Here is a 20686-nt window from a genome sequence, read left to right as displayed (position 1 = left end):
AGATGAGTAATGTAGGGTATGTAAACAAAGTGGCATAGTTTAAAGTGGCTAGTGATACATGTATTACATAAAGATGCAGTAGATGATATAGAGTACAGTATATACGTATACATATGAGATGAATAATGTAGGGTATGTAAACATTATATTAAGTAGCATTGTTTAAAGTGGCTAGTGATATATTTTACATCAATTCCTATTATTAAAGTGGCTGGAGTTGAGTCAGTGTGTTGGCAGCAGCCACTCAATGTTAGTGGTGGCTGTTTAACAGTCTGATGGCCTTGAGATAGAAGCTGTTTTTCAGTCTCTCGGTCCCAGCTTTGATCCACCTGTGCTGACCTCGCCTCCTGGAGAGGGTAGGGGACGTTGTCTCCCAGGGGGAGAAAGGTGACACTGCACCGGGACAGGTTAGACCCATACAGAGGGGCCTCTTCTCCCCAAACCCCAGGGACCCCCACAATTCCCCTCTATGGCAATGACATTCTCCAGGCACCCACCCCCAGGTGCTGCAGACAAGGCTCCAGACAGCCCCCCTGTGTCACCGCGTGGTTCCCCAGAGCCACGGACTGTATTACCCATTCCCACTTCCTTGTCCCCCATATCCCTTCATCCCCTGGTTCCCAGAAGGGCACTCTGCGACCATCACGGCCACGCAGGCAAAGGAGGCCTCCGGATCGCTTCAGAGACTTTGTTTGTTCCCTCTGGGACGAGGGACTTTGTGGTGGGGGGGCTGTGTAGTGACCCGCACAGACAGCTGTGTGTTATGTGTTAGGCTAGAAGGTGGTTGTGTTGTACTTACCAGTACCCAGTGTTCGCAGGGTCCGACATGCCAATCAACCTGCTATCTGCCAATCACGGGAATGCCTGGAATGTTCTGATGCCGGGCATCCTGGCGGTTGGCGGAGTGGCGTGGAGGGGGATGGAGCATTGGATGTTAAGACCAGGTTTAGCCTTTGTTCTCTCTCTTACGTCTGGCCTTCACAAGAGAAGGTCACGTTTGGCTTGGTGGGTATCTTTCATTTATTTGGCGTGGGCTACGGCCAAACCGTAGCCTGTGTAAAGTTGGGTTAATAAACCGTCAATACGTAAACTCAACCCTCTGTCTGGACAATTGTTCCTTTATGATCTAGTCAGGTCATTACAGTATATATTCTATAATAATTGTCATGCCCATATAGAGGGTAGTTAAATCTTAATGATTGCTTAATACATCATACCTCTGTGATCCGTGACATTATGCATAATTGGAGTTTAATATGTTCTAATTTCAGAACCCCCCCCCCCCCCCTAGAGCAATATCACGACTATAACTTTAAAGCAATTAGACAGATTCATAATATAACCATTATCTTTCATCTTCTGAGAAATGTGATTGAGCAGTTGACTCTTATGCACCTAGGCCTACTGGTAGATACAATCTACAGCTGTTAGGGATATTGTTAACAAGACCATAGTAATAGCCAACAACATTGACAAAGGAATCATATAAGCAATAGCATTTAAAGAGAGAGCAACTAAGATTACATACGTACGACAAATGCTTACAAATTATTTAATGCGAAATTATTAATGCGTCGTTCTTGGTGAGGGGAAAAAATACAGACGCAAGAAGAAATCTCGTCTATTTTTTTCCCTGGATTCTGCCAGCTCCTCCCCCGCGCGCGCAGGGCTTCATTCGATCAAATCCTTCATCTGGGACCACTCGCCGAGTCGTACTTTTTAACACCGCAGAACAATTGGACGAGCCACAATTTGAGAGGAGTTCTGTTGCTTAACATCAATTACAGTCACAAAGGAAAGAGAGTTTAAAAAAAGTATTGTATCCAGACTGAGCATCTTTCTTTGCCACCAGCTATGGAGAGGGTTGTCAGATTATGCCCTATTTGGCACAATAACGTTTTTTGGTTTATGCTTTTGATAATCATATATTTCTTTCTAGCCGCTAAATCAGAGCTAACTTGCAGATCATGTCAGCCGGGAGATAAGGGGCGTATTAAGGAATTACTGCTTAAAACGGACACACGAGAATTCGCAACAGGGTACGGAGAGGAAGTTATTGGAAATGGAGACGGGGCAACTGCTTCACGGAGTTTAAATTCTGCAAGTGCCGAAACTCAACAGCTTGATTGCGCAGCTGGGTCGGATGCATGCATCCAGGGGAAATACATCTACTCAAGGCGAAAACGGAATACTGACATGCTGTTCCGTTCCAAGAACGCACTACTCGATGGAGGAATGCAATACGGTGGTGGTAAACAGAGAAAATTCACCCCGCGCGGTGAGTACAAAGTTTCCAACCTGAAAATGAACCTTCATGCAGGAAATACAGATGTCGGGAAGGCTCGCGCAGATTTAATTCCCGGCATCACACACAAGCACCGAGTTCGTAGGAACAGCCCGAGAGCTAATATTGGGGACGATAAAGTGAAGTCCTCCGGCTCACCCAAGAGAAGGGAGACGCTGCCTCTGAGTTACTCTCGAGAGGGCATCACCTCACCGGCTGGGCGCAGCAGAGTGACACGGTCCGAATTACGATGGAGCAACGAGGACAGGAGAGCGGCCAGTTCGAGGCAGGACGAACTCAAACTCACCAGTTCAACCTTCGCTTTGACCGGAGATTCCGCTCACAACCAAGCCATGGTGCACTGGTCTGGGCAAAACAGCAGTGTAAGTGAATACTTGTACAGTTGTCTTTAAAATAATATTTGGTGTATGTGCGCATTCACGCAGCGCATCAATGAAGAGAAAATGTACCCACCAGTTTGACTTGCAGGAAATTGCCAATAAATTAGGCCTACGAAAGGTGTGTGTGTGTGTGCATAGTGTGGGATTCACAGGATTCATTCCGTGGCAACAGTGTGTGTGTGGTCACCCCCAGTATAATTGCCAAAGCCTATTCGACATGCATCTCTTTTGTTAAGTGATATCATCAAATGACTGAACAATCATCTGAACAAATCATGGCAGAGACACTCAAGACATAACACAATCACCTCAGCTTTTGCTTGAGAGACAGTTTCCCCATGCTTTTCAGAGAATCTCTGACCCATCTCCCCATTACCCACACTTAGTCCTGTCTGTAACGAAACTGATTTAATTTCAACACATCACCAGCTCTCATGCCCCCAGTGTTTCTGAGGGGGCTTGAACAACCAACTTCCAAAGTGTGACCTGATGCATTTGAGGTGGGGGGATATCAAATACACCAACAGTATGACCTATTTCTTCTGAAGCAGTAGTTAAATGGTCATCCTAGTCTCTTGTCAAGGGTTTCCTAATACACAGTGGTGCACATTTTTGTTTTTACCCAGGGCTAACCCACTCTACTCTACTGTACTGAACTGTACACTGAACTGTAGTGTACTGAACTCTACTCTATACTGTAGTGTAATTAACTGTTCTGTGCTGTACTCTACTGTGCTGATCTTTGATGTCCAAACTTATGAAACTTAGACATCTATGATTGGTTCAGATTTTGTCGAGTCTGGAGCAACCACATTTGGTCTTATTTGGGGGCAGAGCTCATACAAATAATAGCCAGTGTGTAGAGTTATACCCAGGGACCCATGACCCATGAATGTAGTATGCTTAGTGGTCATAGTATGGATAGAGTTAGTATGCCAAAAGTTCCCAGATGTCGTACTACATTCATCAAAATATGAAGTATACACACAGTGGACACTTTCTGTACTTTTAGGGCCCTTAATGCAATTTTTCAGGAAGTGGGCATGGCTTTACAACCATTTTCAGATATGAAGAAAATGGTGGAAAATATGCAGCTGAAGTCCCAACGAGAGCAGATAAAAATGAATTGCTTTAACTAATTATGACAAATGTTGGTTGAGCAATGTAATAAAGTAATGACTTCAAGTAAGCTACACGTTATGTTGGCTGACAATGTGTTGGCTACGCTATCCTTTCGAACCACATCATTACACCAGTAGGTATTAGAGGTCGACCGATTAATCGGAATGGCCGATTAATTGGGGCCGATTTCAAGTTTTCATAATCTGTATTTTTGGACACCGATTTGGCCTAATTTTTTTTTTTTTTTTACACTTGTTATTTAACTAGGCAAGTCGGTTAAGAACACATTTGTATTTTCAATGACGGCCTAGGAACGGTGGGTTAACTGCCTTGTTCAGGGGCAGAATGACAGATTTTTATCTCAATCTTGCAACCTTACAGTTAACTTGTCCAACGCTCTAACCACCTGATTACATTGCACTCCACGAGAAGACTGCCTGTTACGCGAATGCAGTAAGAAGCCAAGGTAAGTTGCTAGCTAGCATTAAACTTATCTTATAAAAATCAATCATAATCACTAGTTAACTACACATGGTTGATGATATTACTAGTTTATCTAGCGTGTCCTGCGTTGCATATAATCGATGCGGTGCGTATTTGGGAAAAAAAGGACTGTCATTGCTCCAACCATAAACATCAGTGCCTTAAAATCAACACACAAGTATATCTTTTTAAACCTGCATATTTAGTTAATATTGCCTGCTAACATGACTCGTTGCGAACTGTGAAGACTTTCTTCCTAACAAAGACAGCCAATTTCGCCAAAAGGGGGGTGATTTAACAAAAGCGCATTTGCGAAAAAAAGCACAATCGTTGCATGACTGTACCTAACCATAAACATCAATGCCTCTCTTAAAATCAATACACAGAAGTATATATTTTTAAACCTGCATATTTAGCTAAAATAAATCCAGGTTAGCAGGCAATATTAACCAGGTGAAATTGTCACTTCTCTTGCATTCATTGCACGCAGTCAGTGTATATGCAACAGTTTGGGCCGCCTAATTTGCCAGAATGTTACGTAATTATGACATAACATTGAAGGTTGTGCAATGTAACAGGAATATTTAGACTTATGGATGCCACCCGTTAGATAAAACACGGAACGGTTCGGTATTTCACTGAAAGAATAAACGTCTTGTTTTCGAGATGCTAGTTTCCGGATTCGACCATATTAATGACTTAAGGTTCGTATTTCTGTGTGTTATGTTATAATTAAGTCTGATTTGATAGCGCAGTCTGAGCGGTGGTAGGCACCAGCAGGCTCATAAGCATTCATTCAAACAGCACTTTTGTGCGTTTTGCCAGCAGCTCTTCGCTGTGCTTCAAGCATTGAGCTGTTTATGACTTCTAGCCTATCAACTCCCGGGATTAGGCTGGTGTAACCGATGTGAAATGGCTAGCTCGTTAGCGGGGTGCGCGCTAATAGCGTTTCAAACGTCATTCGCTCTGAGACTTGGAGTGGTTGTTCCCCTTGCTCTGCATGGGTAACGCTGCTTCGAGGGAGGCTGTTGTCGATGTGTTACTGGTTCGAGCCCAGGTAGGGGCGAGGAGAGGGACGGAAGCTATACTGTTACACTGGCAATACTAATACTACTGAATCGGACCAAGGCGCAGCATGGTATGTGTACATTGTTTATTGTTATAAGAATGAACACTGAACAAAATAACAAAACGACACGAGTGCTGACAGGTGCTGACGCACATAGACAAGTACCCACAAACACCAAAGGGAAATGGCTACCAAAATATGATCCCCAATCAGAGACAACCATAAACAGCTGCATCTGATTGGGAACCATATCAGGCCACCATAAACATACAAAACCCCTAGACAAAAACTAGCGTATCCACCCTAGTGTCACCCTGACCTATCCAAAATATAAAGAAAACCTAGATATCTCAGGTCAGGGCGTGACAGTTTCATTATTTATTTGAGGCTAAATAGATTTTATTTATGTATTATATTAAGTTAATAAGTGTTCATTCTGTATTGTTGTAATTGTCATTATTACGAATACATAAAAAAAAAAAAATTGGCCGATTTAATCGGTATCTGCTTTTTTTGTCCTCCAATAATCGGTTGACCTCTAGTAGTTAATTAATGGGCTACTAATACATTGAACTTGCCAGTATATGAACTATATGCTAGCTAACTAACTACCCAACGTTTATTGACTTGATTATTCACGTCATTCTTAGCTATGTGGTAGAGTCGTTGTGAGTTCTCAGTGGACATAAATTCACTCTAGCGATCTACTCCGATTTCAGAGCACTCTCATCTGAGTGTACCAGAGCGAGAATAACTGATGAATTTACGACCGCTCAACACCTGTTGAATATGGCCGGTGTCAGTAAACATCAGCAAAAAGCTATATTAAGTTGTTGCCAGCAGGACAGTTAGTCACCAACGCTCTGGATTGCATGACAACAGCCCAACCAGCTCTGCTGTGGCGAGGAGTAAAATGGTCAGAGTGAGGTGTTCTCATTTGTCTCTGGAAGTAGCTAGCCAGTTAGCTTGTGTGCTTGACTGCAGTGCCGTTGTGATGGTCAGAATACTTGGATCAACCCTACCCCTTGGCCAGTGTGCGCTCTGAACGCTCAGAGAGGGGAAACAAAAATGTCTAGCTAGTAATTTATGCCAACAAGCTTGCAAGAGGTTGCGTAGCAACAGAATCAACTTCCGGTAGACAGGCTTAATCTAGTATGCTCAACTGAAAGGATTCCTTTAGTTTACAGTATACTAAAAGGAACTAATAGTATGTAGTGTGTATGTTGGTATGGGTATTCGAACACAGCCAATGTGTCATGTCATAGCTGACACCCCATTCTTTCTGCAGACATCGTTGAATCTTAATTCGGAGCAGATATTTACGATTTTTGGGTAAAACGTGGACCCATTAAAAAATGAAGGGAGATTTGACAAGTTTTGTTACCAAACTTTGCATCTGCACAGTTATTCCAGTAAATGTGTTGGTTTGTTGAACTTTGAAATCAATGTTTTTTGTTTGACATGCATTTGAACAGAACAATTTGAGGCTCAGGATAATTCTGTTACCATGGAATTGCCCAGCAGCATCACCACCATATAGCCATATGGAACTTGTGCTCTTTTGTGATATGAATAGATTGGGTTCTAATTGTGTGCAACTGTGAAACAATTCCCCCCTCTCTTCTCTCTTGTGACGCAAGTAACTTTGTAATGAGCAAGAATAGATCTCCTGCATTAAATATGTAGAGTTGTTGCTGTATGCAGAAATAAATGGAGACTCTTAGATTTTTCCCATCTGAGCACTAGTGCAAATAAACAGATGAGTTGACAATGCTTTGTGGAGCAGAAATGGAAGTGTCTGTGTCTGTCTGTCTTTTTATGGGATGTGTGCTGCTGCTGTATGTCTAGTCTATTGGGCATTTACATAGTTAAGGGTATTAATGATCCCATATGCTGTCTGTGTGTTTGTGCCAGATTGGAATATGAAAGAATATGCCTTCTCATAATAGCCCAGGAGACAGTGGTGGATTAAGAGATGGAGGGATGGAGTCATGCAGTAGAAGAGATGGGAGGTGTGTGTGTTAAATACTGTATCATTTTACATGTAGATGATGGATGATTCAAATGTTTGCCTCAAAAAGGAGCTGAGATAATTTGTACATTCTGATCATTGTTTGGAGAGACTTTGGGACAGGCTTGGGATTTTAAATCTCACGGAAAGGTTACAGCAAACACGCCAGAGTCCCAACTGGGGATATGTGGCAATGGCATATTCCTTGCATGCACATAAAAGTATGCCAGGAGACTGCATATTTACATTATTGAAATGTCAGGGCATTAAATACTTTGCTTGTCACTCAAGATAACAAGATGCAGCCTGACACAGTCAATTCATGTAGCAAGTTTACTCCACATCTTTGGACTGCCTCGGAAGATATAGAATGTCCCCACCTGCATCATGGGTATTAATATGGATTGAGTGGTACGGAAGTCAACGGCCCAATGCCGAATCGACCCCTAAGCCCTTCGCCTTAAGCACTTGTGGAGATCTGATAGGTTAGGTAGAAGTTTAAACTACATTGCTTACACCAATCAAATTCTCTCGGATCTCCACAAGTGTGTAGGGCTTAGGGGTCCATTTGAGATTGGGCCAACATAGCTTTGAAGCTTCATCCTTCAATTCATGTTGCCATACTATTCCTCAGTATCGGTATTGCTCAAACTTCTTCACTTTAGTCAGGGCAGATCTGGGTTTAAATAGTATTTGTTTTCTGTGTGTGCTTGACTGAGCTTGCCTGGTGCAATGGAACCAATGGAATAGTCCCAAAAGTGCCAACCCCGCCCATCTGCGATTCCATGAACCCATGTCTGAGTCATATCAGAATCAATGAACCAGAACCAAAGCCAGACTTGAACCAAGCTAGAAGCCATACTCTGATTCCATTTTCCCAGTTGAACTTCCCAGCAGTTCTTTCTTAAGACAAAACCCATACTGAAAATGAAATGAGTTTTTAGCCATACAATGATCAAACGTACTTCGAAACAAAATAATTTGTCAGATAAGTTTATTTTTGAGCCAAACAGAAGAAAATCAAACGTTTTAGTAGCCAATTAGTGAGTGAGTTGATCACAAAGTTGGTGGAGAAGTGTGTTGTGAGAAACCAGCTCACACCAGCTGTCTCGGTTTGACGATGGTCTCACTCTGGCTGTTCCTATGTGTTGAGGGAATCTATTTATGGTTCTATACAGCAGTTGTCTTATACAGCAGTGAAGGCACATTTACAGCAAAAAAGAAGAAAGTACTCTTTCAAACTAAGATCTGTTTTTCTACCACATCAAATGTTCTGTATTTTGCTCGTTTTCCAACAATTTGATGGTGTCAACGCGTTCCGCTTGCAGTAGTGGCCATGGCGTAGCCAGTTGTGTTTATCCAAGCACATTTACAACCTGTTATCCAAGATGTCTGAAAATCAGACAATTGAAATGTGCCGTATGCTAAACTGACAGACCCACACAATCAGGGCCACAGCAGTTAAACAAGAGAACACAACCATTGAAATGTACTATTACATATTCATTGGGCCTGGCAGAAATGGCCAGAGAGTAGTTTGTGTTTTCTATTGCTATTTATTTCCAGTCATTTGGCACTTTATTATCCTGCACCACCAACTGTGCTGTTCCTGTATTCCCACTCCTCACACCCCAACTCCCATGTACAAAACAGTGAGTCACAGAGTGATATCACTTGAATACGAACAACAATAACAGCAGCCTAACAAAGGCACAGTGCAATCCATTCTTTCAATTATCCACCATCTCCAAAAGGAAGTATTGATAGAAACTAGAGGTCGACCGATTCTGATTTGTCAACGCCGATACCGATTTATTGGAGGACCAAAAAAGCCGATACCGATTAATTAGCCAAGTTAAATAATAATAAATACATTTGTAATAATGACAATTACAACAATACTGAATGAACACTTATTTTAACTTAATATAATACATAAATAAAATCAATTTAGTCTCAAATAAATAATGAAACATGTTCAATTTGGTTGAAATAATGCAAAAACAAAGTATTGGAGAAGAAAGTAAAAATGCAATATGTGCCATGTAAGAAAGCTAACGTTTAAGTTCCTTGCTCAGAACATGAGAACAAATGAAAGCTGGTGGTTCCTTTTAACACGAGTCTTCAATATTCCCAGGTAAGATGTTTTAGGTTATAGGACTATAAAACTATTTCCCTCTACCATGTGTATTTCATTAACCTTTGACTATTGGATGTTCTTATAGGCACTTAAGTATTGCCAGTGTAATGGTATAGCTTCCGTCCCTCTCCTCGCTCCTCCCTGGGCTCGAACCAGCAACACAACGACAACAGCCACCATCGAAGCAGCGTTACCCATGCAGAGCAAGGGGAACAACTACTAGAAGGCTTAGAGCGAGTGACGTTTGAAACGCTATTAGCGTGTGCTAACTAGCTAGCCATTTCACTTCGGTTACACCAGCCTCATCTCGGGAATTGATAGGCTTGAAGTCATAACCAGCGCAATGCTTGACGCACAATGAAGAGCTGCTGGCAAAACGCACGAAAACGCGCTTCTGCCTACCACAGCTCAGTCAGATACTTAGATACTTGTATGCTCAGTCAGGTTATATGCAACGGATGACACGCTATATAATATCTAGTAATATCAACAACCATGTGTAGTAAACTAGTGATTATGATTGATTGTTTTTTATAAGAAGTTTAATGCTAGCTAGCAACTTACCTTGGCTTACTGCATTCGCGTAACAGGCAGTTTCCTTGTGGAGTGTAACGAGAGAGGCAGGTCGTTATTGCGTTGGACTAGTTAACTGTAAGGTTGCAAGATTGGATCCCCCGAGCTGACAAGATAAGAATCTGTCATTCTGCCCCTGAACAAGGCAGTAAACCCACCATTCCTAGGCCGTCATTGAAAATAAGAATGTGTTCTTAACTGACTTGCCTAGTTAAATAAAGGTATAAAAAAATTGGCGCCCAAAAATAGCGATTTCCGATTTGTTATGAAAACTTGAAATCGGCTTTAATTAATCGGTCGTTCTGATTAATCGGTCGACCTGTAATAGAAACACATTTACTTGCATTGCAATGGGATTCCCTCTGATCTACAGTGGCAAAGGGGCTAATGATACTACTGAGCAACTGGTAAATATCTGGTCATATTCTATAATAGATACACATTTGTCATAATGTGCTACATTCAACAGCTGGTTGGTGGTTATGGTACTGTACACACTAATATGTATGTCTGTCTATATAAATAAAATATTGTGATAACTACTGTATCAATGCCATATGATTGGCTTATCTTACTGGAGAGCATTTCCCAAGCTCTATTCTCCCTCCACCCCCCCCCCCCCCCCCCCCCCCACTGGCAGGATAGTTAACTCTGGTGTCTGTGTCTGTCTGGGATAATTGAGCCGCAGGGTATGTGCTGGGTCAGGCACTGAGCGGAGGCCGTCACGGTCCACTAGCCAGCGTTTATTTACTGGTCTGGCTAACACAGCCCTCCCTCGTTTGCCTGTAAACAAAACCCACCAGGCCCAGGTTTGCTCTTCGCTTCTCACTTTTCTTTCTCAGACAACTCCCAGAGGATTATTCACAAATAATAAAGATGGCCTGAGTTGGAAAACCTTAACAAAATCTAGTAGCGATATTGAAAGAGTCAGCTTTCCTTGTTGTTATAGAGCCCCAGACTCTGCATGCATGGACAAATAATAAAACCGAGTTTATAAGTAATGTACCTGGGCAGCACTCTAATCCCACCCTAGGAGGCCTCAGGAGTGCACACTTCATTTCAGTAAGTGCCCTTTTCCCCTACCTTCCACCCTCCTCCACTCACTGTTGGATCCTATCGCAGTCATATTTTGATGATTTCATCATCTTTCATGTTTGCTTGCCCTGGACAATATTCCAGGTCCCTATAGTGTTAAGTGAAGTAGATTTAGTTATTTACCAATCGAGATTGAATCAAGTAAAAGCCAACTGGTAGATGATGCTTGCTGAGAGCTTGGGGGTAAATAGATTGCGGGGCTGGTAGTTCAATTTCAAGGTTTATCAGTGTAATGCTATGTTCTTTCCAGGGGATTGTAGGTGAAATAATTGTTTTACATGCATGGTTTGGTGTCAAGATGTTGGACAGCAGGGATGGGAAGCCATTGGAGCACATTACTGCTAATAAACATACGTATCTATCCTATCTGTCATTAGCTATACAACTTATTTAATTCAAACCCATTCATTTTGAAAATGTTTACAGATTTGATAGTTTTCACCAGCCAATTCCGCTGAAATGAACAACAAAACATTTGTCATATTCCTTTTTGAAAGTACCCCTAGTTTACCTTTTTGACAAATGTCGGTTCATTCAGATAACTAACTCGCACTCAAATAAGTCAGTGGTGCAGTCATACAAGTGCTAGTTCTCCCTCTCAGCACATCACACATCTGGATGGATTTCCTCTTCATAATATCCAGTGACACGTCATATACCAGGCAGGTGGTGGTGGCATATTATCCTCTCTAGTTCCCCTCTCCTGCTCAGTGGTGGCATTTATTTAAAGCCATCTCACATACACACTGAGGCAGACGGCGATGGACATGATAATGGGAGTGATGGTGATTGAGGAGCTGGCTGTGTGTGTGTGTGTGTGTGTGTGTGTGTGTGGGAGAGATGAGAGGTGTGCTTAGCAGGGCCATGCCATTAGAGGTGCATTGAAGCGCTGTGCAAAGGCCTGGCTTCAAGGTGGAATACGATCAGGCTCTGTGAGAATTCATCAGTGTTCGGATATCGGCATATGATTTATGTATGTACTGAAGAGTAGGGAGACATCTGAGGATGACTAAAATATGGAAGGTTTTAATCAGAATGACTGAATTATGAGTCAGGTTTTTCCTTCAGGAAAATACTAAATTACTTGTCAATGAGTGGGAAATAGTAATATGTATATTTTGTTGTGATGGGTGTAATGGTTGGTGTCATGCATCAGGTTAGACAAAAACCCTGTTGACTTCTGGTAGAAAAGTTGTGTTCACTATAATGTGGATACTGTTGTCCACACCTGTTTCAAAACTGCAAAAAGGCACGGAAAATATGAATCATTGTTCATCATTCACTTAATATTCTTACAATTACTTGAGCAGGGAAAGAGAGAATGCATTTTGTGTATCTCAAGTGTTGGATTTCCTTGATTGCCATGTTATTGAGTTGATTATCTTCAGTGTTCTTACATCTCTGCTCTCCATATGGAATAGACCGGGGCCCAGTGCAGAGTTTTCATATTAGATTTGTTTGGTCAGATGTATTTATTTCTCATTTCAGATTTGATTGTAAATGTTGAGTTTCACATTCAAGGCCGAGCCACTTTGGCGGTGAGTTGAACCACTCATGTTCATAGCTCCAGTAAGTGGAGTTTGTCCTTTTAACCAGAACTGGACAGAAATAGTAGAGGTCCCAACCTCCCAGTAGGAGGATGGTTGAGTATCTGGACCGTACATATACTCACACATCGTGCTAATCCCATTGACATTTTGGACATTTGATACAGCATGAGGAACATTTTGATACATCAAGCCACTTTTCCACGTCCATCTTGCTAATCATATCGAGAAATTGAACGTTTTATATGTCCATCCAGCAACATTTCCCCCAGTCGCGAGATAAGGTGTTTGAACGACAGCTTTGTAAAGCAATCCACGGGAACAGCTGCATGATTCCAGATCTGATGATTATGTCCCTTCAGTAAATAGCTACAGAAAGATCGCGACGGATGGAGAAGAAACAAGATGAACGTTTATGGAATAGGTTGTGTTGTAACACACAGAGATGCAACACACTCCTCCAGACACATGCAGTAGGCCCTACATCAAGATGCCAGAATGGGTTCAGCTTTCAGCTAGTCGTCTTCTCTTTCCTCTTAATCTCAGGCAAATAGGAATGAATTGGGATGAATCGCCGTGCACAGAGTGTGTACACATTAGTAGTTTCCTCGGAGCTCGTAGCAGCTCGTGTCCCCTTTCGCCATTCAGATTGACAAGGATGATTGTTGGCAGCTATTGAAAGACAGTCGGATGTCCTCTTTAGGCAGCCAGACAGTCCCATCTAGGCCCATCTCCGCACTGATCAGGTGCAGAATTGTATGTGGCACAAATTGAATGCCAGGCAATCTGTGACCCCGAGGAGTATGGCTGAAAGCGAAGATAAAAATGTTTTTTTTTTTCAATGAAGAAACGCTGGGGAGGCAGATGGGGTGAAAGAGATGAGGTGGGATGAGATGACTGGCTCCAGTTAATTGACCAGGCCCAGATAAAGCAAGGAAATCGAGAATTGTAACCCACCCCCCAAAAAATATAGAATGGCATTTGCTCTCCTTAGGAACCATCAGCTGACATGTTTCTCCTTTCAATAAGCGGCTGGTTATGTCTGGCGCCGTCTATGGGCACTGCGACAAAATCAAACTCGAGATGAACCTTGTTTTTGCCCCACTTACGCTCTGGAAAACCGAAATCTCACAATAGAAGGGACTTTTAGATTCAAAACCAAAACACGATCGGCAAAGTTCTCTCCTTTTCTACCACACCCACTGGAGGTAGTTTTAATAGATGACAACGACTCTGTCTATGAGGACAGATAGGATTACTGTGCATTAATATCTATACATTCCCCTCTGTACGTGACTTGGCTCTGTATCAGCTTCTGCTCAGAGCTTTTTAATTGTGGGCTGAGAAATGACAATGCTATTATATAGAACATTATATACAGTTTTTATTTATGTCACCCATTTAAACGGAAAAAAACTATTTTTTTTAATATTCCACCGGTTAATTAAGTCCACACACTATTTCACCAGCTGCACGGGAGAGCGAGAGACAAATCAATCTTACATGTGTAATTGAAATTCCCCCTAAATGTTATTAAACATGCAGCTCGCTTTTGCCCAGAACAAACGGAGAATTCTAGTTGCCTGTTTCCGCCGCTACCCACTGACAACATTAAACAACGGGGGAAAAAGGTTTACCACAGTGGTGTGGTTGCACACAAAAAGGCCTGAGTACCTGCTATTGGTTACAGTGCAATACTGGATTGTGTCAGCGAAATAAAGCCCGATTGAAACAAGGAAGAGGAAATGAACTAGTTCATTTAGATCTCAGCTGTTAAAGTGAAGAAGAGAGAGGATGAATATGCATAGGTAAAATCATGTTCATTTGTTGACTCTATCTGTAGATAGGATGTAATTACATACCATACTCTATCTGATGTTAGATGAAAAAGCACATCGGCTGTACCTGGCACACATCATATTCCCTTGGCAACATAGATATTGGACTAACTCTACTTACAATTTCATTATACAATATTCCCTTGAGAATATTGCAGATTGGACTGTGAAGAACTAACACTTTCAGCTGTCCTTTTGTGAACCTGTAAGGACTCAATTCTTCCCTCGGTAGCTTTAGATATTCTAGTCAGGTGAGTGGTGGCCCTATTAGCAGATTGAATAGAGGTATTAATATTAAATGAGGATTTATGGAAGAAAAAAACCTGCCCTAGAATGCAACATCAAACAGCTGTGAATGTGGAGAGGAAGGGCCCCCTGTCTTGATAAGGTGAGAGACATATCAAAGGCAGGTGTGAATTAATATATTAAATAAATCATGCCCAGAAAATGTTAATTCCTTTGAATCTCTAAGCTGGTACGTGCATATGAAAATATACATAACTTTGAGGTGCAAAAACAAACCGATATCTAATCTCATTGTTTACACATTAAGATAATGTTTGTTCAGTAAATTAGTTTAGCATGTTTTTTTTGGGTGTGAGAAATCTGAGACTGACTCCGCTGATTTGGTAGATCTGGAAACCGGGTGGCAATTTTGGTTCTGTCTTTGAGGTAAGGAATGGTTTGGATGCAACTGGCAGAGATAAGCCTGGTGCTTTTGGCAGCTCCCATCTGTGTGAAACCTCATTGAAAGACACGTCGGAGACTGATGAAGACATCTGAAGATACTACCTGCCACATCTGCCTGCCACAACCACCCGCATCCAAATGTGTTTACCTCAACGGGCCTCATCACTGCCGAATTACCATGTAGCCTTCAGATGACGCTTTGATCGGGCCGCTCTCCATGTCGCAGCTCCTGGAGCCAACCGTCAACCATCAGTCTCCATTAGCTGCCACCAAAGTTCCGGTTTTGACACCACACATAGGCTAGGCTACAGTAGAGGCATCCTGACTGGACTTCGGCTTTAATCTCTATTCTCATACACTAGAGACCGGATGTGGATGTCCGTTTCTCCTGTTGTTTTTCCTGGTCGTTGTCCCCATGTGTGTAATTGAACCGTAGGTGTTCAGTGGCTTTGAATCCCATCACCATGGGCTAATCACCATCATTCACCAACCTCCCGGTCATCTCCATCTCACCAATCTGATTTCCTGCATATAAATGTTACATACTGAATGTGCCTAGAATATAGTTGCATTAAAAGGGATGCTTTTTGGTTTCAATGTAGAGTTGTAGAGGGGGACAGTGGGAGTGCAGGTGGTGGTTGATTGATAGTGTCTGACTACAGCGGGGCTTAGCTCATTAGTATTTCTGGGCATTCGATTGGTGCACCAGGAAACAGGGGCTTAATTAGTTCATCCACTCAGCAGCGATATGCTCCTGGGGTTCACCGAGCCTAAATAAAGGCTTCTACCATTCAGACAGAGATGAATTCTCAGCCCTCTTCGTTGACGTGGAGTTCAAAAGAAATCACCCAAGACTAGCTACAACGTCTGGCGGTCTTGGTCAATTTAGTTCTGTCTCTGTGTATTACCCGTTTCATACTTCTTTGTAATGCCAAGATGCTCCAGATAGATGGGAGAGACGAGAGGGACGGGATAGGGTTATCTACCTTCACTCTTTCCCAAAGACCTTCATGGAGGAAGCTTGAGTGAGTCCTCTTGCGAGATTAGGCGATACTGTATTAGATTATTTTAGCATGAGTTGCGATAGAGAAGGCACATAATTCAACCTGCCAGAAGGGGGCTCATGGGAGCCCTGGTGGTGCGACACTGTATTACCTCCCAACTGCCTCCAACGCAGAGGTGGAGGATTGAAATGAGTTTATTTGTACATTCCATTATTCATGAATCAGTCATTTATTCATTATACATAGGTGGGGTTTTTCTAAAGCAGGTGGGCCTTTTTGATGTTTAAATTATGTTTTTTTAGAAATGGGATCCGGCCTTTATTTTGATTGAGGAAAAACAACATAACGTGCTTGACCAAACAGTGTTTATTTGTTTGGTACTCTGGGTGAGTGCTTCAATGACTATCTTTTCTAGGGATGTTTAAGAGTCAAAACCAGACCAATATTTTCAGTCATTTTAACAATGTACATCGCCAAGTCTGTTTCATGCCCTTTCTTACTTATCTGAAGATTGGATCAATTTACACAACCACTGTATTATAAAACCTTAATGCTATTCACCGTTGTAATATAATTATGCTAATTTCAAGTCATTTTGTAATTTTAACAGTTAAAGAAGATTTCATCCATTTTCATTTAATTCTATAAAAGCAGACTGAACCATAATCATAATCAGTCATTTTGTAATTTTCAATTTGACAACTGGTTAAGATGTTTTTCACACACTGCTAATTAACATCTACTTTTTGATCAAGTAATTATCTAATTAAGGGAACTTTTGAATCTAAGTTAAAAGCCTGTGCTAGCAGACATTAAACCATAATGATTACTTCTAACACACGATATGATTATAACTTAGGTCTTTGGAAATGAAATCACTCCTACACATACAGTACAATGGTCCATTCAATGCTTCCAAATCCAACTTTTATGTGGTATTCCCCTTTTAACAGAGAAATACAGAGGCATATGTACACCGGCAACCAGTAGGAAGTCACCTTTGACCTTTCCTCTCTACTTGGTACCCTTCCAGTCAGATGGTGCCATACTGGGATGTGCCATCCAAATCAAGTGGACTCTTTCCTCCTCTGGCGGCCTGCCAGATCCTACTATGCCAGGTTTGCCAGGTGCTCATGGCCCCGATGCAAGGACCCAAGGCAGGTAGCCCTCCCCATGCCAGATGGCCCAACCCTGGGGCTACGTCACAGAGACCTCCTCCTGGGGCCGTCTGCCACTGTTCGCTGGTCATCACCACCAGGGGTGCCAAGAAAACCCATAACCATCCCATTTTAAATCAGAGAGATCAAAGAATCAAGAAACTGAGCTTTTAGTGAACTTAGGTAACTGATGGTCCCTCAGAGTAGTCACTTTCCCAGCACTGCGCTTCCTATGTCTTTTATCCTGCCCTTTGTGATTTAGCTCACAGAAGGGGCAATCAATGCGGGTTTCATCTCGAAATGACTTTGCCATTAACCTTAAAGCTTATCAATGTAGGATAGCAAGGCAGAGGACTCTAGGCTTTAAACATACTGTACCAGCAGTGCTTTGATTGTCCGTGGCTTGATTTACTTGCAATCAAGTAGAAATAATACAATAGTATGCAGAGGATGGCGAGAGGAGCTCAAAGCAAAACTGTCCAGTCTTTCCACAACGCACACATCCCTCCAGCCTTGTCCAAGGTCGGCCGGCAGAACTGACTGCAAGCATATCTATTCACTTCATATCTGTAAAAACCTTGACTGGTTGTCTCATGCGAAATTACCCAAGGTCTGCAGAGCTGTTGCCGACAGTGGCATCTCTTTAGATGAAGAGATTGTGGAAGCAGAAAACAAGTTTTAAAATAATGTTTATACAAATGCGGATAATTCCCCGAGACGATATGGGTTGTGTTTAAACAATCCCACAAACACCACACTTTGAATGTTGAATGTGATTCGGAATAATTGTTTGACTACCAAACCGTTTGCACAAAGACAAAAGATTAAATTGAATTTAATCAATTATGCTGACATACAAACATACTGAATAAAAATATAAACACAACTTGCAATAATTTAAATTTTCCCTTCTAAAGGGCTTTATTACAGCTGTCCGGGTGGCTGGTCTCAGACAATCTCACAGAGAAGAAGCCAGATGTGGAGGTCCTGGGCTGGCTTACACATGGTCTGCGGTTTTTAGTCCAGTTGGATGTACTGCCAAATTCTCTAAAACGACGTTGGAGAAATTTACATTCAAGTTCTCTGGCAACAGCTCATTCCTTCAGTTACAGCATGCCAATTGCACACTCTCTCAACTTGAGACATCTGTTGTCATTGTGTTGTGTGACAAAATTGCACATTTTAGTGGCCTTTTATTGTCCCCAGTACAAGGTGCACCTGTGTAATGATCATGCTGTATAATCAGCTGCTTGATATGCCACACCTGTCAGGTGGATGGATTATCTTGGGACGGGTGAAATGCTCACTAACAGGGATGTAAACAAATTTGTGCACAACATTTGAGAGAAATAAGCTCGTATGGAATGTTTCATGAAACATAGGACACACACTTTACATGTTGCTTTTTATATTTTTGTTCAGTGTAGTTTGTAGGATATTGATTGCACTTTTCCATTTTGTCATTAAATTTTTTTATTTAGCTGGATAAGCTATGTACAGAGGTGGATGACATCTTACCAGGGAATAGTACCATCAACTCAACGGCGTTGTCTATGGGGATTAACGATAATATTAGAGACCAGTAAAGGTACTACTACAATATAGTAAGTAAAGGTACTACTATGTATGTACAAAAAAGGTTTCCAAAAGGGTTCTTTGGCTGTCCCCATAGGAGAACTGTTTTTGGCTCCATGTAGAACCCTTTCCCCAGAGGGTTCTACATGGAACCAAATAGGGAGTACCTGGAACCAAAAAGGGTTCCTCAAAGGGTTCTCCTATGGGGACCGCCGAAGAACCCTTTTAGGTTCTAGATAATGCCTTTTTTTCCCTAAGATTGTATGGTAGCTCTTGTATTCCTCTGTTGATCGGCGAATGAACAATATTTGCTTTGTGTGTTGCCACCTCAATGCCAGATCTCTCTGTCTCTCTGTCCTTTCTCTCTCTCTCCCCTGTCAGATTTTGACTGAATTGGGTTAGACATGTGAGGCACAAAAACAGAAGCATCACTGATGAAAATGACAATGCATCTGTCGTGTTGTTATATTGAGATGTAAAAAAAATAATAAAATACCTTCCAAACAACAGCAACTTATGTAACCCTGGCTAACCACAAACTTCTGGGACAGTTGTGTTGCTTACATACATACAAATAATACTGAATATACATTGTGAAAAAAGTTGATCGCTTATAATAATAATATAATATTCAAATATGGAATGGCTATGATAAACTATTTGGCACTAAAAGAGAAAATCCACAAACTATCTAGAAAATGAAATGCATAACAGTTTGGGACTGTATCAGACTAATTAACAAAAACAGAATTCAATATATATATTTTTTACTAAACCCTATGGATATCAATGCCTGATAGTGTGCTGCAGACTAATATATTCAAAGTATATTCTGTTTGGAGTGGTAGTGTGGCATCTGTATTCAGTGTTCAAATTCCATGGATCGTGGTGTCGTGCACAGGGACCTGTCTTGTCTGTCTCCTTGTGTGTGTGCTGGTGAGTAGACAGGGCCTGAATCCTCCATGTTTTCTCTAGTTTCCCTGACTGCTCCTTCTCCATGTTGTCTCTTGTTTCCCTGCCTACTCCTTCTCCTCCTTCCTGGTTTATCTTTGCCACATGCTTTCCCACCTCCCAGAATAAATGTGACAGCTAGAAACGACATTGTGCCAATGTGTAAGATGCCTAAGATATACTGCTGAACATGTTCAACTGTTAAACACTGATGCTCTGAATCCTCTGACAAAGGTAGATGTGAAGAAATACAAATAAATGGTGCATTTGTTTCAATTTTGAGCTAATATGCTTCAGACGTCTGGGCTCCATCTTGAATTTGTGTTTTATGACTCATGCCAGAGAGCTGATTAGATTGCATCATAATACAGTCTGCTGTACAGCGTAGTTTACTGACTTAGCAAATTTCACCATCCAGATATTTGTTTGTAAACAGGCAATACATTCAGCCGGCATTTTCATGTGAGACTAAGTTATTGCATCGGATTTACTTCTCACTACTGGAGATTAATTTAAATATTATGTTAGATGTCTCCAACAAGGGTGTGTGTGTGGGTGTGTTTTTTTGTGTTGGTGGGATATCTTCCCTTTGCGATCCTTGAGCATTCACAAAGTCTGGACTTGTTTGAAGTGATCTATTTTTATCGGAGGGAAATTTGTTTGTGTGCCTCGTATGCAAGCGCTTCCTCCACCTGGGACTCTTAAATATTGCTGGTTTGAGCATTTTTACTTTTTAACAAGCAAAT

The 20686-nt window shown here is 41.7% G+C and overlaps 1 protein-coding gene across 2 annotated transcripts in view; it reads left to right on the top strand.

The window, feature by feature from the left end:
* Positions 1-1389: 1389 nt before the first annotated feature.
* The window catches only part of LOC110493541 (VPS10 domain-containing receptor SorCS1), a 153998-nt gene continuing 134701 nt past the window's right edge, over positions 1390-20686 (top strand). For both annotated transcript variants that reach the window (XR_005036888.2, XM_036949462.2), the window contains exon 1: positions 1390-2667. Coding sequence is in view for 1 of the 2 variants with exons in the window: in XM_036949462.2 (XP_036805357.2) it covers positions 1855-2667 (813 nt within the window). In the remaining variant the exon portion in view is untranslated. The remainder of the gene's footprint in view (positions 2668-20686) is intronic.

The sequence above is a fragment of the Oncorhynchus mykiss genome, chromosome 17 (genome assembly GCF_057628025.1).
Source record: "Oncorhynchus mykiss isolate SJ-2025 chromosome 17, ASM5762802v1, whole genome shotgun sequence".
Lineage (NCBI taxonomy): Eukaryota > Metazoa > Chordata > Actinopteri > Salmoniformes > Salmonidae > Oncorhynchus > Oncorhynchus mykiss.
This window is presented reverse-complemented; position numbering and strand designations above follow the sequence as displayed.